We start from the raw sequence: 25,332 nt of genomic DNA, 5'->3' as shown, positions 1-25,332 counted from the left end.
TGGAAAAGACGGGGAGAAAGTAACAAATATAGAGCTGAAGACACTGCAACAGAGAAAAAGCAAAAACTGAACACCCTGAACAGAATCACTCCATCATCTGTCGCCTCTGGAACTGAAGACGACAATCAGGGCTTGGGGATGGGGGTGGGGAGGGCGGGCGACTCCAGGGCAAGCGCTTCGGAAACCGAGATGCCAAGTCCTCCTGCGTTCCTAGAGGGGACCCGGAAGCGTGGAGCGGTCCCGGAAGGTGAGGAGCTGACTGACTTCCGGTCTTTGTGAGTCATTGTGTCTGTGGCGAGGCGTTTGGGAGGGCCTAGGTTGGTGTGCGGTGCCCTTCGGCCGGGTTGAGCCCGGGAGTCAGCCGTGCTTGGTTGCTCGGTGTCCCCAGGCCACTCCGGAGACTCACGGTGAGTCTCATGGCGGACTCTCGCGAGGACGGGCGGGCCGCGAGGGTGGGCCGTGTGACCACCCGGGGGGCTTGGAAAGGAACCCTGCCGGATTCCGGGGGTGCTGGAAACCCTGGGGTCAGTGGGGCACCCTTTCGTGTCATCATCTCCGTATGACGTTTCTGAGGACGAGATCACGAGTGGACGTGATCCCTGTGTCTAGATTCTTCTCTCCCTCCCTCCGTCGCCATTTGCTGTGATTGCAGGGAAAAGTGTGTGTGGTTTTCGTTTTAGTGCTGTCCTTCACTCCCCGGTCCCGGGTCCTTGAGAATAGTGAGACCGATGAACGCTGCGGAAGACCTTGAGCTCTGCACACGTTCTGAGGTTCCGCCGACGTTTCCAGATCACCTGCTTTTCTGTCTCTCCGCCTCCCAACACTGAGCGAAAGCGCTGGAAGCTTGAGAGTGGTTAAAGACGTAGTACAAATTAACCACCGGCTCTCGGCTTTATGGGATGCTTCAGAAGCCCTTGCTGGTTTCAGCTTTTTAAATGTGCTGTCTAGCAAATAGTTTTTAGTTCACTTTGCTTGGTTGGAGTGAGTGAGATGTGAAGGGTATCTGGGAACCACACTGGGGCGGTAGGAGATTGATCAGCTTAATGACCTTGAATAAGACAATTGTCAACTGTCAGTTTTATTATCCGTAAAATTAACTGCCTCTGCTCAAAAGGGCTCTTCCAAATTAAAATGAGTGAAGTTGGTCGAATGTAACTGAAAACAAATCATTTAACCTGACACTCCCCTTCCTTACACACACACACACACACACACACACACACACACACACTCACTCACTTTGATTATAGAGAGTGGCTGTTCCATGGCCCGGAACCAAAGAAAGCATTTATTGTACAGGGCAGTGCTAGGCGGATTGGAGGCAGTCAATAAATACTTGTTGAAGTATGAATTCATTGTAACCACATCAACAAGTGAAGTTGCTAGGAAAGCCGGCCAAATGTGGGGAAATGGCTTTTTTACAAGGGACCTATAGTGAAGATTTTCCAGATGGTTTCTTCGGGTGTGTGTCCTCTTTGAATTACTACACAAGATCCTCACTCATTTTATTCAGTTTCATCATTTTTAAATTACAGAGATGCTTGCTAATAAAAACTGTTATCTTTTGTTAATTCTCTACTTAACTCATTTTTCAAGTGGTTTATACTGTATTTAAATTCAACCAGACCAATGTACTAAATTATAAGTCTTAGCTTTTCATTCTGCAGTGGTATTGATATTCTTTAAGTGTCCTTTTTAAAAAAAAAAAAAATAGGGTCTCTCTCTAGCCCTGGCTGACCTTGGAATTCCAGCTACTGCCTCTGGAGTGCTGGGGTTACAGGCACTTGTCACCACACTAGGCTACCAGTTATCTTTTAAGAATAAAAGCTACACAGAGAAACCCTGTCTCGAAAAACCAAAAAAAAAAAAAAAAAAAAAAGAATAACTTTTTCATATTCAAAAACAGAGGATCATTTATTTAAACTTGCAAGACTCTGCCATAGAAGAAACACTGGACTTTGGGAAAACAACCTTTGAAATAAAATGGAGCATGGAGCCCCGGGTCTTTTCTTGTCAGAAAGTCACTTGTTTTTCTTTGGTAAGGTCTGCTTGCTGGGCTGTGAACTTTTCTGAAGGACATGACAATGTCAGAATGTTTCTCAGAGGAACCTCGTCAGTGGTTTTCTGCCTCTCCCCTCTGTTCCTACCCCATTGCTAGTAAGAATATTGGAAACCAGACTGGTTAAGTAACTCACTCAACAGATGTGTGACTTCTTTTGCAGGAGATATAATTCATTTGTTCAGCACACAGTGCCTTCACTGTTACAGGATTTCTTCCATGCTAATCTTTTAGGCAGGCTGAAAAATTGTAATCTGCGATTAAATCTCTTGAATTTACTTTTTAAATGTTTTTTGTTTTGTTTTCTGACCAGTTCCCAAATAGCCCTGTGCAGCCTCAAATTCACTATGTAGGCCAGGCTGGCCTTGCCTCCACCTCTAAAGTGCAGGGAATACAGGCATGCTCCACTCCGCCTGGCTCCTTCCTGTTTTCTGTCTTGCTGTACTGAGGTTGCCGTATATATTCTCGGCAAGTGCACTGCCGTGGAGCTGTGTCACCCAGCCCTTACGTTCATTTTTAAATAGTGAAACTTCCCCGGTGCCTGCTAAGTGCCAGAAACTTTTCTCAGAGTTTCTAAGTTAATTTGTTTAATTTGAAGAAACGTGGAATGGAAAATGAACACGCAAAAAAGTAGTAACATGGTAGTAGTAGTCAATCAGATACTGCTCGACTCAAGCCAGGGCCTTAGACTTCATGGGCTATGCCACTACAGCCCTACTTTTTTTGTATTTTGTATTTGTTTTATTCATGTTTTGTGTTTTTGATGTCATTTTCTTGGCTTTTAAGATGTCTTGTGTAGCCCAAGGTGTCAGTGAGCTCCTGACATCTCCCCAAAGTGCTGTGATTACGTTTGTGCCGCCACACCTGGGTCTGATTTTCATTTAAGACAGGGCTCTCACTAAGTTGTCCAGGCTGTCCTTGAACTCACTTTGTAATACAAATGGATCTTGGACTTTTGATCCTCCCGTCATGAATTTTCCTAAAAGAATGTTTGGGCAGGGGTTTTAGCATGCACCAGGCCTGCAGTTGATCCCCAGCACTGCAAAAGTAAGAGGATATTATTAATATGTGGGGCTGGGGAGATGGCTCAGTTAGTAAAGTGTTTGCTGTACAAGCATGAGGGTCTGAGATTGGATCCCCAGCACCCATGTAAAAAGCCAGGTGAGCCGGGCAGTGGTGGCACACACCTTTAGTCCCAGCACTTGGGAGGCAGAGGCATGCAAATCTCTGTGAGAGTTCAAGGCCAGCCTGGTCTACAAAGTGAGTTCCAGGACAGGCTCCAAAGCTACACAGAGAAACCCTGTCTCGAAAAACAGGGAGTGGGGGGGTGGGGAGGTGTTAGGGGCATGAACCTATAATCGCGCCCTTGAGAAAGGGGAAACAGGATCTCCAAAGCAAGCTGGCCAGCTAGCCTGGATGAATCAGCAAGCTCTGGGTTCAGGTGAGAGATCTTGCCTCAGGAAGGTGGGGAACAATTGAGGAACACATCCACTGTCTACCTCTGGCTTCTACACACAGGCACATCACACTCATACTGGAAAAAGAAAAACATAAATTAAAAATAGAACTTGTCCTGAGTTGTGACAGGTTTAGTTTCAGGGCCTGCTCTAGATTTTCCTTGTGCTGAGAGCTTAGGTGAGTCATGTACTGTCTGTAAACTGCAGTTTTCACATTACAGAGCAAGCTGATAATCGTAGCTGCCCTCATAAGACTGTTGGTATGTGGTCCAGGGAGTGCTCTGTGTGTTATTTGGCACCTGCAAATGTTAGCTGTTACTCTCTCCTTTTGTAGTGTTGGTGAGCATCAGTGATGGACCAGATCAGTGGGCAGAGTCGTTCTGCTGAGTGGGGAAGGGGTTGTGAAGTGGGAAGGTTGATGGGAGGGGAAACGCAAACAAAATGGAGCCCACCGACTGGGGCTGTGGAGTTTTAGGAAAAATCATCAGAGTAAAGTAGCAAGTAAATTATGGGTGGGTAGGGAGGAAATAGAAGTGGAGAGCCAAAGAAGCCAGAATTGAGCTTGGGCTAAACAACCAATACAAACAGAGTTACTTCACTCAGAGTTGTGGATGTGTCATGGATGTAGTAGGCGTGAAGTCCTGGGTTCCATCCCCAGCACTGCATAAAACAGATATGATGGCTCACACCTGTAATCCTAACACTCAGGAAGTGGAGGCAGGAGGATTGGAAGTTAAAGGTCATCCTCAGCTACATAATGAGTTGGAGGCCAGTCAGAGCTGTGTAGTATGAATGACCCTTTCTCAAAAAATAATTCACTCAGCCTGGGTGTGGTGGCTTGTGCCTTTAATTTCAACACTTGGGAGGCAGAGGCAGGCTGATCTCTGAGTTCCAGGACGGCCAGAGCTGTTACACAGAGAAACCCTGTCTCAAAAAACCAAAACAACAATTCATTCTGGTTTGGGAGAGTCAGTGCATTTGAAGAGGGGGGAGTCAAAGATGGTAAGGTTAGTTTTAAGGCCCCGCAGGTGAGGGCTACTCAGTGTTGAAGAAGAGGGTGGAAGGGGAACTGAAATAGCAGGGATGGTTCTCCCCACCTGTACAGCCCAACTCCCCATCTCCTTGTTTAAGCTAGACCAATCAGAAGGCAGTGTGCATCTGGAAGGGTGAGTGAAGCAGGGACAGAGTGAAGATACTGATTTTGGTCCATATAACTAGAAATAAGGGGGTGTACTGCTAACCCGAAGAGTGCGGTAGGGCTGGAACAGAGGAGTAGAATGTGTCCTAACCGAGGAGACCCTTGAAAGCTGAAATGATGTGTATCAGAGATTCACAGACCGTAATTGAAGGAAGTAAGTGTCCTCAGGCATACTACACTGACCTTTGTATGTTGTGTGTATTGGGATGGGAGGAAAACATTGTCAAAACAGCCACTGCAGGCTAGTGTGATGGCTTAACTCAATCCTCTGGACTCACATGGTAGAAGGAGACTCTCGAAAGTTGTCCTCTGACCTCCCGTAGCTCACTGTGGCATGTGCATGTTTGAGTACACAAAAATAAATTTAAGGTTTTTTTAAACCCAGTTACCTACAAAAAGTTGCATGCCTGTTCTGTTCTCGATATTTAGTATGTTGTATTATTTATTTATTTTAGTGGTGGGGTAGGTCTCTATTTGTGGGATCCCAGAAGGCCCAGCCATGTTGCCCATGGTGGGGATGGGCAGTCCCATACAGGGGAGCTGGTGGTGGCCCCCCTCCACCAAGAAGTCAGAGCTTGCCCTGGCCTCTCCCTCATGGCCAAGGACAAAAACCCACTCCCCCACTCCCCCACTCTCCCACTCCACAGGGTTGCAGTGACACACTTTAAAAAGGGAAGGGAAAAAAAATCAAACAACAGAAACCCCTAAGGAACGGATTCTCTGCATAGAAACCTTGTTTAGTTTAAACTAGAAACAGGTGCTTGGGCAGCTTGCTTCTTCCAGGAGGGCTTTCTGCATGGTGAGGTTCTGTCTTCACCCGGGTTGGGATGGGGGAGGGGGGTAGGCTCAGGTAGGGACAGTTGGGACAGGGAGTGGAGGTAGACGCTGGGTTGGGATCAAATTTTGTCCTTGTCCTTGGTGTGATGCTCGCCCCCCTTCAGTGGGGCGGCACCAGGGTCATCCTCGTCCAGGATCTGGTCGGGCTTCCTTCGCTTCTCATAAGTGAAGATGATAGTGATCAACACCAGGACCTCAGCTACGATGCCCAGGAAGGGCCAGAGGGCAGCCAGGCGGCTTCGCACACGCAGTGTGATCCTCTCCTGGGCAGTGCCCTGGGGGTTGGTGGCGTTACACAGGTAGGTGCCAGGGTCGCTATTCATGTCCAGGTTGCTGATGGTCAGCTCAGATCTCTCCGCTGTGGATATCACGACGTACTTGCTCTCAGAGCCATTGGTGATCTCCTGGTCTCCAGAGTCAGAGGTCTTAAACCAGTTCCACTGAGTGATAGGAGGGTGGGATGAATCAGACTTGCAGACCAGTTTCACATTCTCTCCCTCACTGGCATGCTCCGACTTCTTTCCGACCTTGATCCGGGGTGGTCCTTCCACAAGGATGTCACCCCTGCCGGCGGGCTCGGGAAGGAAGATGCAGGAATATTCCCCAGAGCTGTCGTCTGTGTCCACCGTGTACTGCATCTGCAGGTCAGAGAGCGTGTCCTCCTGAAGTACCTTGCCACCTCTCATCCAGCGGTGGCCAACAATGTCGACGCCACTGCTGTTCAGAGAGCATGTTAGGTGTGTCTTGGAACCGTCGTCGTTGATGGAGGTTAAGATGGTGCCCGCCGCAGCGCAGGCGCCTTGGCCGCCCAGGAGCGCGAAGCCCAAAGCCAACAGCAGCGCCGCCGCCATGTTGTCTTGTCCGAGCGCGGCCCCGCGGCGGCTCTATAAGGACCAGTATGTTACATTGTCACTGGAAGATAGATTTTATGTTAGTACATGTACACGATCCCATTTCTACCAAATCTAATGCTCTCCTAGTTTAAAAGTATTGGCTTGAGCTGGGGACATAGCTCAGTATTAAGAGCATTTCCCTAGCATGTTTTTGGGTTGTTTTTTTTTTTTTTTTTAGTAACATCCCCCCCCCACACACACACACACACAGGGTTTCTCTGTGTAGCCCTGGCTGTCCTGGAACCCAAGAGATCCACCTACCTCTGCCTCCTGAGTGATGGGATTAAAGGTGTGTGCCATCACTGCCGGTTTTTTTTTTTTTTTTTTAAGTTACATTTATTTATTTATTTGGGTACAGACAAATCAAGTATAGGGAGGTTGAGGTCAGAGAACAGCTTTCAGGAATCTGTTCTTCTACCATGTGAGTCCCAGGGATCTGCGCAGGTCACCAGACTTAATGGCAACTGCCTGTACCTACTGAGCCATCTTGCTGGCCCCAGGATCCTTTAGTTTTGATGGATATGTAGAAGTGAAAACAATACTTCCAAAGACCAGTAGGTTCAGCTAGGAGAATTGCAGTCATCATACTCAGCAAGTCTGTTTTCATTTTCCACGATTGTTTAAAAACTAATCCGAGGCCGGGTGGTGGTGGCGCAGGCCTTAATCCCAGCGCTCGGGAGGCAGAGTCGGGCGGATCTCTGTGAGTTCGAGGCCAGCCTGGTCTACAGAGAGCCAGGACAGGCACCAAACTACACGGAGAAACCCTGTCTTAAAAAACAAAGAAAGAAAGAAAGAAACCCCCTTGTTGGGGTTGGGGATTTAGCTCAGTGGTAGAGTGCTTGCCTAGCAAGTGCAAGGCCCTGGGTTTGGTCCTCAGCTCTGTTAAAAAAAAAAAAAAAAAAAAAAACCCACAAATAGAAACTAATCCGACTAGTATGTATTGACCGTTCTGATAGTGTGTCACAGCACACTGGGCTTGCAGGGCCTACCATTGTCCCTGTTTTTAACAGAAGGGACAGGCGCAACCACAGTACCCTTAACCAAGTCTGATTTCTTTTTTCTTTTACATTTATTGAGCAAGTGTGCGGGATTGGGGGGGCTTGTTTGTGGAGTATGTGCTTGTGGAGGTCAGGACAGCTTGCAGGAATTGTTTTTCTCCTTCTGTCGTGTGGATACCGGGGAGGGAACTTGTGTCCTCGGGCTTGGCAATTAGGACTTTAACCACAGAGCCATCTCTGCAGCCCCTCCAGTGTAAGATTGAAAGTGCCATGGAGCATTTAAGGTTTCCAAAAATCACAATCAGGTCTTGCAAACTCACCAGAAAGTTGGGGCTTATTATTACTAAAGACGTCTAACTCCAAGCTGGGGAGATATCTGGCTCAGCAGGTAAACGTACTGACCAGCTGAGCAGTCCCTAGGACAGGTGAGACAAATTCCCATTAATTCTTCATTTGGAAAAATTTCAAATGAGTTAGAAAGTAGTTCCAAGTTATTTTTAAAGGTTTATTTATTTGTGTGTGCTGTTGCTCGTGTGTATGCCAGGTACGTAGACTCACCTTGTGATGTGGTGCTAAGATCTAAACCCGACCCTCATGATCACACAAGCGCTCTTAACTACAGGGATATCTCTCACGCACTGAGATTCCAAACCTTAGTGCTTACTTGTTCAAATCTTAGATGGTCTTTTAATAAATAAATAAATAAAAATAAAAAAAACCCAGAGCCTGATATCAAGGTGAAAGCTGAAAGATCAGAGACGCAGAACAGCCAGCCACTAGTCCTTACCTCTATGAAATCCTCAGCCTAAAAAGAGTGAGTTCCTATTTGCTCACTCCGTATATACCTTTCTCTGCCCTGCCGTCAGTCACTTCCTGGGATTAAAGGCGTGTGCCACCACTGCCTGGCTCTGTTTGCAGTGTGGCCTTGAACTCACAGAGATCCAGGGGATCTCTGCCTCCCGAGTGGTAGGATTAAGGTTGTGTGCACCACTGCCTGACCTCTATGTCTAATCTAGTGGCTGCTCTGTCCTCTGATCCCCAGGTGAGTTTATTGGGGTACACAATATGTCACCACATTTACTGCTTTTACCAAGGACTCAGGTCCCGTTCCCAGCACCCATCTGCATCCAGTACTCTGTTCTGTTTTCCTCAGGCACCTGCACATATGTGGTGCACATAAATTCATGAAGGCACACATACACACAGATAACTTTTTTCAAGAAGGATGTACATATTAAATATGGTTTCCAGAGCCTGGTAGTGGTGGTGCACACTTTTAATCCCAGCACTAGAGAGGCAGAGGCAGGTGGATCTCTGAATTCAAGGCGAGCTCCAGGACAACCACAACTGTTACACAGAGAAACCCAGTCTCAAAAAAAAGGAAAGATGATTTTCAGAGTAATTGATAATTGATTTTTTGGCAGTTAGGATTTCTTAACAATAGGACTACTTAATTTTATAATTGTTATTTCCAGACTTTTTTTTTTTTTTTTTGGTGGTACCATGCATTTATCCCTCCCTTAATCATACTAAATAAACACCCTGATACTAAGATATATCCACAGCCCTACTCACACATTTTTAAAAGCTGCCTGCTTTCCCAGTCATTGATGCTTCTTAATTTGGTGTAGGTCGGCATTGGGTTTTGCCTCTTGTGTGGCTGAGACCTTGCTCTCAGCGGAGCTTCAGCTGTACCATTGTTTTGTTTTTACGTCATGAATCCTCTGGTTACAGTCTCCTCATGTCTTTAAAGTTGCCAGTCTCTCTTATGAAGAGAATAGGTGAAGCCAGTTAGAATAATCTGTTATTTTGCGTAATATAGCTCAGATACACAAGGGAATGTCACGGGATCCAAAACTGAACAAGCAAATTGAGAGGAGAAGTTCTTCCCTTGGGATGTAAGGTACCTAATGTGACATGTTACAGCTCACCATTTAGACCAAGTGACCTCTTTGTAGGTTAAAATATGACTTAATTTATCTCACTTTTGCGGCGTGGGGATGGGGACTAGTTTTGGTTTTCTGAGATAGATTTTTTTTCTGCATAGCCTTGGCAGTCCTGGAACTTGCTCTGTAGACCAGGCTGACCTTGAACTCAGATCTGCCTGTCTGCCTCCTGAGCGCTGTGATTAAAGGTGTACACCACCATGCCCAGTGTTTGGTTTTTGTTTTTAAGATAGCTTCCTGCTGCCCAGGCTGGTCTGGAGCTGTTCTAAGGTTGAATTCATGATTCTTGCCTCTGCCTCTCAAGTTCTCAGATTATAGGCTTCTACACCTGCCTATTCCTACAAGCCCTGTCTCCCCCCTCCCTTCCCCTCCCCCATTCCTTTCTTCCTCTCCTCCCATGACCCTTTCTCTTTCAAAAGGGGTCTTGGGTATCCTACACTGGCTCTGAACGTGCCTAAGGATGACCTTGAACTCCTGGTGGTGCTAGATGCTAGGATTACAAATGTGTATGCCACACCTGTTTTATGCAGAACTGTAGAGTGATTCCATGGCCTCATGTGTGCATGCTAGTAGGCATGTGCTGCCACCTGTGCCAATCCCCAGCCCTCACTTTAGACATACGGATACTGTGATACTTGCTTTCTGTAGTCTATGTGGAAGCTGCAGCCTTCGGCCCACCACAGCACTCAGAAAGTATTAAAAGGATCTAAATGGTGCATCAGCAAGTCCTGTGTCTTCAAGTTTGGCTTCAGTGTCAGGGACATATCTGCTCCTGAGAATATTAAGCGTTCTAAACTCAGTTACATGTCTATACAGATACTAATTTTTTTTGTCAGCCAGGATTGGGTGGTGGTGGGGTAGATGTACAGACTTGTGCTATGCTTAGTCTAGCCCTTGGCACTCGGTGGACTAGGCATTGAGGATGTCCCCATTTTGTGACCTGCTGTCTCCCTGGAAGGACATTGCTCTGACTACAGGCAAATACCCTGAGGGTAGAGGCCGCCCATAGAAGGCTTCTGTTTGTAAACCTTTATATTAGAAGTGACATCAAGGCCAGTGCAGCTCTACTGTGATTTCTCCTTTATGTCTAGAGGCATTCTTAGTTGCCTTGTATGAAGGATTAGTAGCACAAGTCACTTTGTATCACGTGTGAACATTCTCATGTATGTGTGGGTACATGTGGGGGCCAGAGGACAACCGTGAGTGTTGTCCCTCAATTGCTGTCGGCCTTAGTTTCTTTCCTGTTTTTTTTTTTTTTTTTTTTTTTTTTCTGTTCTGGGTTTTTTTGTTTGGTTTTGTTTTTTGTTTTTTGAAGACAAGTTTCTTTGTGTAGTCTTGACTGTCCTAGAACTAGCTCTGTAGACCAGGCTGGCCTTGAACTCACAGAGATCCGCCTGCCTCTGCCTACCGAGTGCTGGAATTAAAGGTGTGAGCCACCACTAGCCTGGAGGTCATCGAGAATGCTAAACTGGTAGGCCTTTGAGCCCAGGGACCCACTTTTCTCTGCTTCCAGGTCACTTTTTTTCTTAAGCTGAGGATTGAACCCAGGGCCTTGCGCTTGCTAGGCAAGTGCTCTACCACTGAGCTAAATCCCCAACCCAAAATGTCTGTTTTTATGTAACATTTTGTGTTTTTTAAAATCCTTTTTTTTTTCTGATATTCGTTTATTGATTTCAGCATTCTTTTGGCTATTATGGCATGGATTTTTTGTTGTTGGTGTTGTTGTTGTTTTCCTAGACAGAGTTTCTCTGTGTAGCTTTGGTACCTGTCTGCATCTCACTCTGTAGACCAGGCTGGCCTCGAACTCACAGTGATCAGCCTTGCTCTGCCTCCTGAGTGCTAGGATTAAAGCTGCCGCCGCCGCCGCCGCCGCCGCCACCCCAGGTCACTTTTTTTTTTCCCCAGGTCACTTTTTAAAACATGTCTTAGCACTGTTTTTTTGTTTTTGTTTTTGTTTTTAACTTTAGGAATAGTGCAGCAACCAATAGAAAACAGTTGCTGGGACAAAAGCGCCAGCCTGACCCTGTTGGACCCCACCAGTTCCCCAAGCCTGAATGATGACTGCTGAGTCAAGGGAAGCCACGGGTCTGTCCCCACAGGCTGCACAGGAGAAGGATGGTATAGTCATCGTGAAGGTGGAAGAAGAAGATGAGGAAGACCACATGTGGGGGCAGGACTCCAGCCTGCAGGAGACGCCACCGCCCGACCCAGAGGTATTCCGCCAGCGGTTCAGGCGCTTTTGTTACCAGAACACTTTTGGGCCTCGAGAAGCTCTGAATCGACTAAAGGAACTTTGTCATCAATGGCTTCGACCCGAAGTCAACACCAAGGAACAGATCCTGGAACTGTTGGTGCTGGAGCAGTTCCTGTCCATCCTGCCCAAAGAGCTGCAAGTCTGGCTGCAGGAGTACCGGCCGGACAGCGGAGAGGAAGCCGTGACTCTTCTGGAAGACTTGGAGCTTGATCTGTCAGGACAGCAGGTAAAAAGTGCACCTGTTGTGTATAATAAGGGCATAGACTTAGGAGAAGGCTCAGTGTTGGGAGTGTTTGGGGCAGTTATTGTCGCTCCCCTGGACTCGTTCAAAGAGTTCAGGGGACAGGCAGTATAGTTCAGTTCTAGAGTGTGTGTGTGGCATTTGTGAAGCTCTGGGTTTGGTGGCTGACCATAGGAAGGAAGCTGACCATAGCAAGGACAAAGTGGCCTGCCTGCCTCCTTTCAGCATCCATTGGCATACATAGAGCCTTTATTTTAATATTTCTAATTCCTATTTTAAAAGTAACTTACCGGGCCAGGCATTGTACTTCATTCGTACAATCCTAGCACTTGAGATGCTGAAGCAGGAGGATTATGAGTTCAGGCCAACCAGAAGTTTTACCCAGAAACCATTTTCCTCCCCCCAGGTCCCAGGTCAAGTTCATGGGCCTGAGATGCTTGCCAGGGGCGTGGTGCCTCTGGATCCAGTTCAGGAGTCCTCAAGCTTTGACCATCACGAAACTACCCGCTCTCATTTCAAGCATTCATCTCGGAAGCCTCGCCTCTTGCCGTCCAGAGGTAGGAAGCTGGGTTCATGTGCAGAAGAGAAGTAAACGTTCAGGTTAGAGGTATGGCTCAGTTGGTAGAGTGCTAGCCTGTCTTACATGAGGCACTAGGTTCCATCGACAACACTTCGAAACAAGGCGTGGTGACACAGTCCTGTAATCTTATCCTTCTGGAGACAGAAGCAGGAGGGTCTCTGAGTTCGAGGGCAGCATGAGATACATAGTGAGTTCCAGGCCAGCCATGGCCTCATAGTGAGAACCTGACTCAAAGGCAAAACAAAAAAAGCAGGCATGGTGCACACTTGTAACACTCAGGACAGGGCCACAGGAGATTGAGAGTTTTATGGTCATCCTCAACTACACAACAAGTTTGAGGTCAGCCCAGGTCAATGAGGGAATGAGACCTTGCCTGATCTCCCTCTTAAAAAAAAAAAAAAAAAAAAGATTCCCAGCAGTGGTGGCTCATACCTTTAATCCTAGCACTCAGGAGGCAGAGGCAAGCAGATTTCTGTGAGTCAAGGCCAGTTAGTTCCAGGACAGCCAAGACGGTTACACTGTGAAACCCTGTCTTGAAACCGCACCCTGCCCCCCCCCCCCCAAAAAAAAAGGATAGGGAGAAGGGGACAAATAAATGGTCTGAGATGGAAGTACCTCTTTCCATGTTACCAGGTAACCCCTTAAAGAAGCATACTTGTTTGGTTGTTATGTCTTTCATTATTACAGCGTAGCTCACAGACCGATCTTGGGCTGAATGTTGTTTACTAAGGAAGTAAGTGGACTATGTACCATACTCGGTGAGCATTACATTATGTGTTGAACTGTGCATTCCAGATGTCTAGCCGAGTTCTGAGTGGAGGATATTAGAACCAATGGTGCATTGTTTCCAGCCTTAATGGTTTGTTTTGAGACAGGATCTTGCTGTGTAGCCCAAGGCTGACTTCTAACTCCCAGTCCTCCTCCCTTGGCCTCCTGAGTCCTGATTTACACCAGGCCTGCTCCAGCCTGAGTTGCAAAACACTTTAGTTAGTAGTTCTTCTTCCCTTTTTTTTTTTCTTTCTTTTTTTCTTAGTTAGTAGTTCTTAAATAACTTTGTAGGGGGTCGTAAATCTTTGTAAAGATCCTTTTTGCTTTGTTTTGCTTTTGTTTTTTGAGACAGTTTCTCTGTGTAGTCCTGGCTGCGAAAGATCCATTTATTTAAATATATAAACTGTTTTATAACATTCTTTCAAAGGTTACCTTTAAACTTTTCAAAGGGAAGAGAATAGGAACAATTATCTTTTTTACTGAGGAACAATGCTAGTTTAGGATTTCTGTAAAAATCTATTGCATATTGTTGGTTTTCCAGCCCACTTTACAGAAATAGACAATATTTTTTATCAGAGTTTAAAATAGAGCAGGTGCATAGAATATCAGAACAATTGCCAAAGGTGTAAATATTGGGGGCTGGAGAGATGGCTCAGCAGTTAGGAGATCTTGCTGCCCTCACAGAGGACCAGCGTTCATCTACCTCAGGCCACTCACAACTGCCTATAACTTCTGCTTCAGGGGATCTGACACCCTTTTCTGGCCTCCAAGGGCACCTGAGCACTTGAACACACACACACACACACACACACACACACACACACACACACACACACACACACACCCTTTTCCTTCAAGTTTGTTACTAAGTTACTGAAGAGTTAAAGTATGTTCCTCACCAGGGTCTTTATTTGTGAGGAGCACTATCAGAGGGTAGACTTAAAGAAGCGTTCTCTTTCCCAGGCATCTTGGAAGGCAGCCAGCAGACATGTGCAGCTGTAAATGTTTAACTCCTCCTGTGTTGATTCCCTGCTGGGACTCTTGAGTAGTCCACAGCAGACGGTTTGGGCGGTGTCTTTAGGTGTCAGCTAGGGAGGACACTCAGGATCTAAGCACCAGATTGTTGCCTCAGATAGCTAGGGAAGTGGTTCTATAGACTGCAGCTAGAGTTATTAGTTACTAAATTATTCTTGAATGAATTGAGACAAGGATTTATTCTCAGTTTCCTCTGCCTTGTTCATCGTCCAGTGTTTGCTAACTCTGAGAAGGCCTAAGTGTTAGGGTCTTATTCTTGTGTGTATTTCACCTCACAGATAGAAACAGCTAGAAGATGTAGTGGTCGAGTGGTCTGTTTCTGTGGTCCTTTGCAGTTCGTACCTCTGTCTACCAGCAACATTTCCAGATCTAATGAGGCTTGGCAAAGGATGGGGAAGTGAGGAATTTTAATGTTAAAGTTTAATTTTTTTATTCTTGTTACTCATTGCATACAGTTGATAGTCAATGCTGTGTTACGGTTGTGTTTCATTATGTGTGTTGACCCATACCTTCCTACATCCGCATGTCTCATCAACATTTGAACAGAGTGTAGGTTTTATCAAACAGCTACTGTGGCCAAATAAGAGGGGGAGAAAGGACCAGAATGGTGGAAATGTACTTAGAAGTGTGAAGGTCCCTTTTTTCCCTCGGTGTTCCTGTGGCCTTGAAAGACGTGTTGTTCACAAGTGTAGGCAGAAGGGAGTCTAGTGCCCTGGTGCTGTTCCTGTGCTGGAAGAAAATACAAGCCAGACTTGAAGTACTGACTAAAGCTGAGAATGGGAGCCTGGGCTTTAGACTGGGCCTACCATTGTAAACCGAATGGCGTTACGTAGTCATTGCCCTCCTCAGGGCTTCATTTTCTTCTTTTAAAGTTTGGACCTGGTGATTTTAAGGATGCTTTTATGAGCTCCGTCTCTGGGAAGCTGAAGTCTTGCTTCCTATCAACTGTATCCTGTGGAGCTAGCCTTTTAGTAGCTGAACATCAGACAGTGATATGCTGGTCTAAGAAGGAGAACATCGGGGCTCATCACTGAGGGAGGCTCCGGGAAGAGCTGTTTTACTCACAGCCCCTTTCTCCTCCTCAGCTCTCCCTGCCACCCATGTTGCTGCCCCTCATCATGAGGGGAATCCCAGAGACCAGGCGATGGCATCTGCACTATTGACCGCAGATTCCCAGGTGAGCCATGGGCCCCTCTTCCTTCCTGAGACCCTGTATCTGCCCCTTTTTCTGGAGCATCTCATGAGCCTCTACCAGGTCACTTGGTGCCCAGCCCAGAGAAAAGCCCTAGACCCCTCAATGTTAGTGTCCTTCCACCATAACCCCTTCAGTCCACCAGGGTCTGGCCATGTGTTCTCTCCTAGTGTCCCACAGTCCTGCCATCAGCTCTATCCCTGACCTCAGGTTTGCTGAGCATGGGGATCTCCTATTATTTCAGGCAATGGTGAAGATCGAGGATATGGCCGTGTCCCTCATCCTGGAGGAGTGGGGATGTCAGAACCTGGCTCGGAGGAATCTCAATAGGGACAGCAGGCAGGAGAATTTGGGGAATGTGTTTTCCCAGGGTAAGACTGATGCAGAATTCCTGTCTGCTAAGATTGTTTTGCTTCTGTGTTGGTTAGTAAGGGATAACATTTGTGTTTGCTGAGTTCCAAAGGTGTGGTACTCCAACTCCCTAGAGCCTTGAGGTTTGTTACCTCTAGGTAATTCTGCTCTTTGAAATCAGGAATGGACCCTTCTGCTCTGAGGCTCTCAGTTCCCTGGGAGAATTCTTTCTGCTCTGGTGCTTCAGCTCGACTCTGTCAGGGGAATCTCCTCCTACTAGAGGTAGCCAGGCAAACTGACTACCAGTCCAGTTCCAGCCCATTTTTACCATGTTCCTAAACTTACCAAGACATCCACCCTCCCTGGATGTCTGTCTTTTTCTGTTCTATAGAGATTACCCAGTATCCATGTTGTGATGCTCGAGCCTGGCCCTTAGCCCTCCCTTAGGATCAGGTTCCCAGGTCCGAACCCGATGATGATCTTCTATGAGGAACTCTTGGTGCTGAATGTAAGAGGGGAGTGATTCAAGGGGCATCAGATAGATAAAACGGCCCCCCAGCTGACAGCTGTTGCACGGGCCTCTCCTAGATCTTAAGCCCTAGGACACAGTGCCCAGAAGCCCAAAGGGGATCTCATAGCAAGAACTCCACTTGGGTGGCAGAGGGAGGATAAGCAGAGTGGTGTGGAGAAAGGGCTTTACTAGAGCTCAGGTTTGCTTTGGAAACCGCTGTAAAGGGGAGGGTGGTTTTTAGGTACCTGCTCTTCATACTGAACAGAAATAAGAACTGGTTGGTCTTTGTTTATAAGCTATCACTGCTAGAACTGTTGAAGGAAAAACAAAAGGAACACTCTTGAGAACTGTCCAGCTAGTCAGGGACCTTTGCTTGGATTCAAAAGAGGTAGATCAGCTTTCTCTTTTCTGCGCTTGACTCAGTGATTATGGTGATTTCATCATTAAGTCAAAGATTAGATATTACCAGTTCCTCTAGTCATAGCATTCAGGAGCCTTCTGGGATGGTGCAGACCCGCTTGGAGTCTTCACTTAAAAGCAGAGTGGAGGGCCAGTGGGATGATTCAGTAGGGAAAGGACACTTTTCATACCTAACAGCCTGAGTTCAGCCCCAGGACCCACATGTTGAAAGGAGAGGGAACTGAGTCTCACAGGTTGTGTTCTGACCTCCACACATAGGTCATGGTTCTCACACATACGCTAAATACTAAACAAACAAAGAAATAAATAAATAAACAGATGCTTTTAAGAATTGTTTAGGGGCTGGAGAAGTGGCTCAGCAGTGAAGAGCACTGGCTGCTCTTCCAGAGGACCCGGGTTCAATTCCCAACAGCCACATGGTGGCTCACAACCATCTGTAACTCCAAATCCAAGAGATCCAAGACCCCCTTCTGACCTCTGCAGGCACCAGGCATGCACATGGTACATAGACATATGCATGCAGGCAAAACACGCTCGCACGGACACACAATAATTGTTGGTTGTTTTTTTAAACAGTGATACATGGGACCTAGTAGTGTGGAATAAAAATTAAACTTAAGTATTTTAATACGCTGGCTGCTAAAATACAGAGATGAACTCTACACTGTAAATTCTGTTTTCTGGTTCTTCTGATTACAGTCTCAGGAGTTGTTTCTTTCCTGTAAGCCTTAGCTGTCAGTTGGTGAAGATTTTAGCTATTTTGGTAATGAATCCCCAGATAGCTCCTTCATCCCTTCTCGTTCCAGGAGCTCAGATAGCTCTGTGCTGTTCTTGCTGTGTCAAGGGGCCCTATAATCTAACCATCTTCTTGTTGATAAAGTGTGGTGGAACTGGGGAGTGTCTGCTTGTCCTTCCCTCTGCCAACACCACTGACCAGCTCCTCAAAACGACTTGACTTGCCTATTCTCTTTTTGTAAGACTTGTAAATATTTGCTTGAAATCTCACTTTATTTCTTATTACTGTATTTTATTTTTGAGACAAGGTCTCAAGGCTGGCCTAGAACTCACAGGGATCTGCCTGCCTCTTCTCCTCTGGTGCTGGGATTAAGCTTACAATTTGACTTCTTTTTTTTTTTTTTTTTCTTGACACAGAATCTCTATGTAACCCTGGCTATCCTGGAACTATAGAAAAGACTGGCCTTGAACTCACAGAGATCTGCCTGCCTCTGCCTCCAGAGTGCTGTGATTACAGGCGTGTGCCACCACGGCCAGCTGTGACTGGCTAAATATGTTTTCTTTCAAATTAGTTACAGATGACCATATGATATAACAACCCCTGAAGCTTCTCAATTCCTTCCTTATCCTTCCTTTCCTTCCTTAACTTTCTTTGTTCTCCTCACCACGCCATGCCTGTTTACTCACACCCTTTACATCCTTTTCACTCTTTTTTTTTTTTCTTTTTCCCTTTGAGATGGGTTTTGCTATGTAACCCAAACTGGTCTGTCACTGGTAATTCTCCTGCCTCAGCTTAGTGAATGCTGGATGTACACCACTATGCCTGGCCTTCTTTGTACTCTTTACCAATACTATGATTTTCCACCTCCCTCTCAGCTCTGAATCCCATTGTCACTAACGTTTTCCCTTTTCCTACTTTTATCTTTAATGCTATGAAGTCATTTCCCAGGTATATAGAAGTTTCTTAGAAAATAATGTCACTGTATTAATACCCGTGTTCAGAAGAAAATGGTGCTATTCGTATTTTCTATTTATCATGTCAGGTTCTGAAAACAGGAATGGGAATGAGTCAACCTCAAAAGCTGACGTCAAAGAAGATTCCACCTTACGTGGGGAGACAGCAGGAAGATTCCAGAAAGAATTTGGAGAGAAACGTGAACAGCAGAGCAGGGTAGTTGAAAGGCAGCAGAGAAACCCTGAAGAAAAAACTGGCAAAGAGAAGAAAGAGCCTGGGCCACCTACAGCCAAGGAAAAGAAGCCTGCTACAGGAGAGAGGGGCCCAAGGGAGAAGGGCAAAGGTCTGGGAAGAAGCTTCAGCCTGAGTGCAAACTTTAATAACACCCCCGAAGAGCTTCCATCGGGAGCAAAGACTCATAGGTGTGATGAGTGTGGGAAATGCTTCACAAGAAGCTCCAGCCTTATCCGCCATAAAATCATCCACACTGGAGAGAAGCCCTACGAATGTAATGAGTGTGGGAAAGCCTTCAGTCTCAATTCAAACCTTGTCCTACATCAGCGAATCCACACAGGAGAGAAACCTCATGAATGTAACGAGTGTGGCAAAGCCTTCAGTCATAGCTCAAATCTCATCCTGCACCAGCGCATCCACTCTGGAGAGAAACCCTACGAATGTAATGAGTGTGGCAAAGCCTTCAGCCAGAGCTCAGACCTCACAAAGCACCAGAGAATCCACACGGGGGAGAAGCCCTATGAATGTAGTGAATGTGGAAAAGCTTTCAACCGAAACTCATACCTTATTTTGCACCGGAGAATTCACACTCGAGAAAAACCCTACAAGTGCACTAAGTGTGGTAAGGCCTTCACCCGGAGCTCAACCCTCACGCTGCACCATAGAATCCATGCCAGAGAGAGAGCCTCAGAATACAGCCCAGCCTCTCTGGATGCCTTTGGAGCATTCCTGAAAAGTTGTGTGTAAAGCAATAGCATGTCATCAAACCACTTCCCCCCTTTGTTTCTAAAATTATGTCAGACATATATGCCCATTGAGGGAAATGTAATAACATCATCAAATTGTTTGAGAAGTCACACGTAAGGATCCTTAAGAGTTACATCGACAGTGTTCTGCCTTCAGGTGGTCTATAGGCATGTAATTCTTAGAGTCCTTGCAAGGGAGAGCTGGTCCTATGATATCCTTCAGGATATTTCCACTCGCGATAAGCACACACAGTGAAATGCCAAGCTTTCCAGTAATGGGTATACCAATCAAGACTAGCTCTGTGAGTATTCCACTGAAGTTAAGAAGCCACGTGCTGCCAACAAGGCCTACTTGGACAACCTGTATTTCTTAATGAAGAGAGACAGTTAATACAAAAACTACATTGGGACATGCTGCTCGAGCAAGTTATATATCCAGAAAGTTGTCTATCTGATCACTGGTAGCCTGCCAAAGCTATAGAAATCTAGGACTTTGTTGATCAGAATCAAACCAAAGATTTCTATCTCTCTGAAAGAGAGGGTATATGCACCAGTTTGTAGTTCTATGGACTGTAACAAATGTGGGTGACTCTGCCATCATTGGTGAGGTCAGTCCTACTGAAATAGCAACAATTGAAGATGCTTCTCTCCCTCTTCAATGTTCCTAAAGCACTCTAGCACTCCTAAATGCACTCTCTACAAGTTGGCACTTGATTATATACTGTCTTTTAATCCTTCATCGTTCAGTATACGGAAGCTTTTATTACCCCTCCCCCCAAAAAAAAGAAAAGATGCTTCATTTGTCAAGAAATACAGTTATGTCCTGACAGCACAGCACTGGATGTATATTAAACACACACAGGGCACTCCTTATGACGGACTTCCAACAGGACTATCGTATTTGTGATAGAGCCTGTGAATCGTGAGTACCTGAAGTACGGTACCTCCAGAGCTCTAGGCCATGCTCTAACTTATTCTAGGGACAATGTAATTTTTGTCCTAAGTATAAGCAAAAGCCTGTTTAGCTGCCTGCAGAGACTCTGTAAACATGGATCAGTAAGTAAATATCACAGAATGTCAAAAAATGACTTTGGTCATCCACTTACAGAAGAAAAATATGAACACTAACTATAAAGTTTTTGTTTGTTTGTGTGACATCATTCCACGCAAAGCTCTTATTATTGGCCAGAATTCTTTTCGGTCAGCTGCTACTGAGTAGTTGTCTTTTGAGCATTTGCTAAGGCATTCAAAATTTAGCTAAAGCTCTTCAAAAGATGTGATGGGTTTTTGTTGTCAGTGTCCCTTTATTTGTTTTTGTTTTTAGTTCTCAGAAAAAGGGAAAGCTAAAGGGAGCATTTTTCCACATTTGAGCAGAGACTTGTAGAAGCATCTGTCATCATTAGCTGGCAGTAGCTGAAGATGTCCTCTTGCTCTGGGACTTCCACCACCACACTGTGGTATGGTTGGTTGTGTCATTGTGTTTAATAGCACACGGCGTCTTTTTTAATCTCTCCTGAAAGACTGAAGTAAGTTTGGGGGACTTTAGTCTTTCCTGATACCTCTGCAGGTGGCTTCCCAGAGCTCTTGATGGAGACTTAACAGATACAGAGACCCAAGTCTGGACTACATAGGTGTCAGGGGCTTGAACAGACCACTCTGTTAATGAGAGCATGAAAGTGTGGAGAGCCCTGCAGAGCCCTAGAAACATAAGCTAAAGATAAACTTGAAGACTATTGACATGAACACCCCATGAACGGTTTGAGATTTCCCCTCAAGAAACAACGAAAATCATCTTGCATTAACCAGCATCGAAAGTCCATGAGACACAATAGCAGGTCTCTTCAGGTTGGTGCCTGTGTGGCCTCAGTTTCAGGTCAAACTAGAATCCTACAAGCAATCATGATCTGGTCCCTCTTTGACTTTCTTAGACCAGTCACACGTGAGTGACAGTGTCTAAGCTGTTTGCTCAGAGCTGCCTGTGAGTGTTTCTGTCCACCTAACCGAAAAGCAGCAGAGATGCTCCAAAGGCTACACCGGTTCACCTGGAGTGAGGTGGAGCTGGAGATGCTTGAAGGCTCTTACAAAAGGAATGAATCACATGCACTTGTGAGAACTCTGACTTACAAAAAAGCAATTGAAATAAGGTTCAGGACCCTGGGAGCCCATCCAGACACTGGTCATCTCTCTGTTGGCTGCTTATACACAGATGTACACAACTACATGCTGACATACTTCAGCCGTCACTCCAGGGCTTTGTTTTTAAATGAAATTAAGACAGGTCTGTGCCCCCCACCCCACCCCTCATTTGATTCCCGTTTTATTGGGACATGTTGCTATTAGATAGTCACTGGAGTGGCTTCAGACCTTCCACAGATGCACTCCTGGAGGCAGCCATCTGAAGATGTGTTTTACTTACAAAGCAGGTTATAGGTGGTTATCAAAACGTCTTAGATGCTCGGCACAGTATCACTGCATCATGGTCCAAAAGGCTGACATCTGTAGTGCTCAGGATGGCTGCTACCAGTTAAGTGCTTACTAGTTAATCATTAGCATGCTAATGTTGACCTGAGGGGACCTTTTTGAAGACTTTTTACCTGAAATTTAACCTTATGACAAAAGTCAAATTCTTCAAGTTGTGGACTTTCTACTTCAGCCTGGCAGGCAAGGCTAAGCATAGATGTGTGAGACAACTTGATATGTAAAGCACTTGATATTAAAGGCATAAACATGAGACTGCAAACTGTGTGTAGAGAGACTGACATGTTTAATATGGGGACAGTCCACACCTTACATACATCAGAAAACTGATTCCAGAATGGGACCTAGTCTCAGTGTGATGTCTGGCAAAGCTTACACTGTAAATAAACTCTTAATGTCTGTGAGGCCAACTTCATAGTACTCATTGCTTTGGACGTGAAATTCCCTTGGTCTGTTCCAGTCATGCAGTAAGTTCCAGTAACTGCCAAGAGAGCTCAGTCTTAACTCCAGAGGATCCACAGGAGGAAACAAGTGTGGGGAAATGCTAAAAAACTAGTAAAAATGTACAACTTCTTACAGAAATTGTTAACTTGGGTACCTCGATATATTTTGTAAGGCCATAATGTCAGTGTGTTTTTGTACCTCACCCATCCTGTCTTTTTTTTTTTTTTTTTTTTTTGAGACAGGGTTTCCCTGTGTAGCTTTGGAGCCTGTCCTGGAGCTCACTCTGTAGCCCAGGCTGACCTGTCATTCTTTATAGTCCTTGTAAACCTGTTCGAATCTGTTGAACAGAACGAATCACCGAAGAGAAAAGTGAAGTTTTGGAATAATTAAGAAGCTGATGTGGTTATAAACATAATTAGTTCACAGAATTAGGTGTGGGGAGAAAAATTCTTCAGGCTGGTGCTTGTTGAGTTTGTGAGAAGAGGTCAGTAGGACATGGAAGTGGAGCAGCTTCTGTAAATGCCCCTTCCAAGCTGCCTGGTCTATACCAATCAGAGGGGATAGGTGGCTTCTGGCTTGACAGTGGGCAGAGGGCCTTCTCCATTGTTAATATATTTGAGGGGACATGCACTCAGCAGAGGATAGGAAGTATACAGAACAGCTAGGCTGTTTTCCAGGAAACACGCTGGGTCTTGGTGGAGAGGTGGGGGCTATCTCAGAGTTTGAGAAGCATTGGGAGATTTGCTTTGACTCTACTGCAAGGCCTATCCTTGCTCCTATTCTCTGGCACATTTATGCTTAGGAGACTGAAAATTCATAGCTGTGAATATTTATTGGTTTAAGTTTTTAATCCTAGAATTGTCAACTTTATTTCCAAGAGGTATGCTGATCTGTTTATCAAAAGGGAATTTAATCAGGTTCACCTTGCCGTCCTCGTGGAAGGCTGATTTTGTCACTTGCAGTGACAAAGCTGGAACACTCGATACAGCAAGCTTGCCAGGAGAGCCCTTTTCTGCGTCCACTCTCAGAAGTGTGCGCGAGAGGGCTGGGGTGTGGTTCCATCCCCAGGACTTCATCTCAAAGATGGCGGCACTGTAATCCTAGCACGTGGGAGGTAAAGGCAAGAGGATCAGGAGTTTGAGACCAGCCTAAACTGCAGGAGATCCTATCAAAAAATATAAGTATGTGTGTGTGTATCTATAAGGGAGCCAAGCGTAGTGGTGTCCCAGCACTCAGGAGGCTGAGACAGATCACAAATTCACAGCCAGCCTGTGTCCACAGAAGTAGGAATATGTTGGAATTCCCTATTAGAGAAGCAAAGGTCTGTGCATTGAATGAAATACAGAACCAGAGAGGCAAACTTAAATGGTATAAATAGGTCACTTCATAGAAGTTAGGGTAGATTTTTATTTCAGCTACAACTAGAGACAATGAGCATTGTTGGAAAGTTTTTCTAACATAGATCTACGCTTTGCTCTTCGTATGGAAATACTACTGTACATTTTAAAGCAGTTGCTTATTTTGCTATTCAGATTTTGTATTATGTCTGATAATACTTGTTTTGCTTTTCAAAACTTTGTAAAACAAACTTGAAGTTATAGGTAAGGTAAGCCATCTCTAACACTGCAGGTCAAACATAAGCTTGGGAAGTCCTTTTGCCATCCCATGATAACTAACGTCTTCATATGAGAACTTCGTTTCCTGTTGTCTGGTTCTCTTTCCTAGTTGATCCCACTGATCCCATGCTTTTCTCTAACATTTTGAACAGCAGAATGGAGAGAATGAAGGTTAGCCAGCTCTGAACCGTGGTCCCAAATGGAAAAAAAACAGGGAATCATGGTCTGCTGTGATTTTGAGGTCTGGTTTTTTTTTGGGTTTTGTTGGTTGGTTGTTATTGGAGGTTTCGACACGCCCCCTCCCAAAAAAACTGACTCAACTTCAAATTACACGGCTCTTAGCCAAATTAACTGGTCTTTAAAATGGTTTCAGTTCACAAGCACTCGCTAAGTAAATGTGGTCCAGTGTTCGAAGATAGAATGAGATTTGTGAAAGGTTGGAAGAGGCTGGACCAAAACTTGTATTTCATTCCAGTTTGAGATTGGGGTTAAATCCTTTTGGTCCACAAAAGGGGGACCAGTCGCACTTATCCTGTAGTCTCTGGACAAAATTAGATGTGTTACAAAAGAATGGCCAAGAACATTCCAATAGCCTCATGATCTGCTAAGAAAATACGGAGGGCAGAAAGACATCTCTGGTGGGGGATGGGGTGCTTGCTCACCACCTCCTCGTCGTAACTGGTAACAGCTTGAAGTTTCTAGTCTGCCCTAGCTGGAATAGAGTGTGAGACTTAGGTAGACTTCCTTGGTGAGGGGTGTGGCTCAGTAAAGAGCATTTACTTAAGAGGGTCCCCTGAGGGTGAGTGGCCCCAAGATGTGGTGCAGCACTTGCATGGAATTCCCTAGTGAGAGGTGGGGCATGGCTAAGCAGAGCACTTGCTTGAATATCCAATAATGGGCTACCATATGCAAGGCCCTGGATGCAATCTCCAGCATTGTGCCTGCCCAAAAGAAATGCTCCTGCTGGTAGTGAGGATTACCAGTTTACTACAGCTCGTGGGGTGTGGGTGGGAGGAAGATTGTGATTAAACAGAAAAATCTTGTCCTGAGAATATGAGTGTTAAAGGTTAGGGTGGTTATGCAAGCAAAAACAATTATTTTGAGTGTATTTTTATAAACTTTTAGTTAAAGATTGTTATAACCAGGTCAACATGCTAAGCATAAATCTATAGTTAACTCAGGCACTGTCTTTTTGTTTAGAGGCTAGATAAACGATCCTGTTTTGTTCATTCCCAGCTTATATTAGCATCAATTAGACCCAAAGAACAAACTTTGTATGTCAGCAGGATTAAATCATTGCTGTTAAAAACTGGATTTTTTATTTGACCAGCCTCTGAAGAGTCCAGATGCTTAGTAGATGTTCAATAAATACTTTAAAATGGAA

The 25,332-nt window shown here is 45.4% G+C and overlaps 2 protein-coding genes across 4 annotated transcripts; one reads left to right on the top strand and one right to left on the bottom strand.

The window, feature by feature from the left end:
* Positions 1-187: 187 nt before the first annotated feature.
* Positions 188-25,332, top strand: Zkscan1 (zinc finger with KRAB and SCAN domains 1). Of its 3 annotated transcripts, none has more exons than XM_037198365.1 (6): positions 188-247; positions 11,356-11,868; positions 12,290-12,440; positions 15,352-15,443; positions 15,703-15,829; positions 18,519-25,332. In XM_037198365.1, the coding sequence occupies exons 2-6, from the start codon at positions 11,443-11,445 to the stop codon at positions 19,409-19,411; spliced, it is 1,689 nt and encodes a 562-aa protein (XP_037054260.1). In that variant the 5' UTR covers positions 188-247; positions 11,356-11,442; the 3' UTR covers positions 19,412-25,332. The 3 variants fall into 3 exon arrangements, with proteins under 3 accessions (XP_037054260.1, XP_028715478.1, XP_028715480.1); XM_028859645.2 differs by lacking the exon at positions 188-247 and adding an exon at positions 265-407; XM_028859647.2 differs by lacking the exons at positions 188-247; positions 15,352-15,443; positions 15,703-15,829 and adding an exon at positions 265-407.
* LOC114685042 (basigin-like) lies at positions 5,146-6,545 on the bottom strand. The gene has a single exon (XM_037198366.1). The coding sequence runs from the start codon at positions 6,400-6,402 to the stop codon at positions 5,611-5,613; it is 792 nt and encodes a 263-aa protein (XP_037054261.1). The 5' UTR covers positions 6,403-6,545; the 3' UTR covers positions 5,146-5,610.

Source organism: Peromyscus leucopus, chromosome 23 (genome assembly GCF_004664715.2).
Source record: "Peromyscus leucopus breed LL Stock chromosome 23, UCI_PerLeu_2.1, whole genome shotgun sequence".
NCBI classification, from domain to species: domain Eukaryota; kingdom Metazoa; phylum Chordata; class Mammalia; order Rodentia; family Cricetidae; genus Peromyscus; species Peromyscus leucopus.
Note: the sequence above shows the minus strand (reverse complement) of the source record. Positions and strands in the feature narration are given on the sequence as shown.

What these genes read in the sequence shown, in the direction of transcription:
- Zkscan1 (XM_037198365.1), top strand. Translation starts at nt 11,443, where the DNA reads ATGATGACTGCTGAGTCAAGGGAAGCCACGGGTCTGTCCCCACAGGCT. An exon ending in TATTGACCGCAGATTCCCAG is followed by an intron (nt 15,444 to 15,702) that starts GTGAGCCATGGG and finishes CTATTATTTCAG; the next exon opens with GCAATGGTGAAGATCGAGGA. An exon ending in GGGGAATGTGTTTTCCCAGG is followed by an intron (nt 15,830 to 18,518) that starts GTAAGACTGATG and finishes TTATCATGTCAG; the next exon opens with GTTCTGAAAACAGGAATGGG.
- LOC114685042 (XM_037198366.1), bottom strand. Translation starts at nt 6,402, where the DNA reads ATGGCGGCGGCGCTGCTGTTGGCTTTGGGCTTCGCGCTCCTGGGCGGC.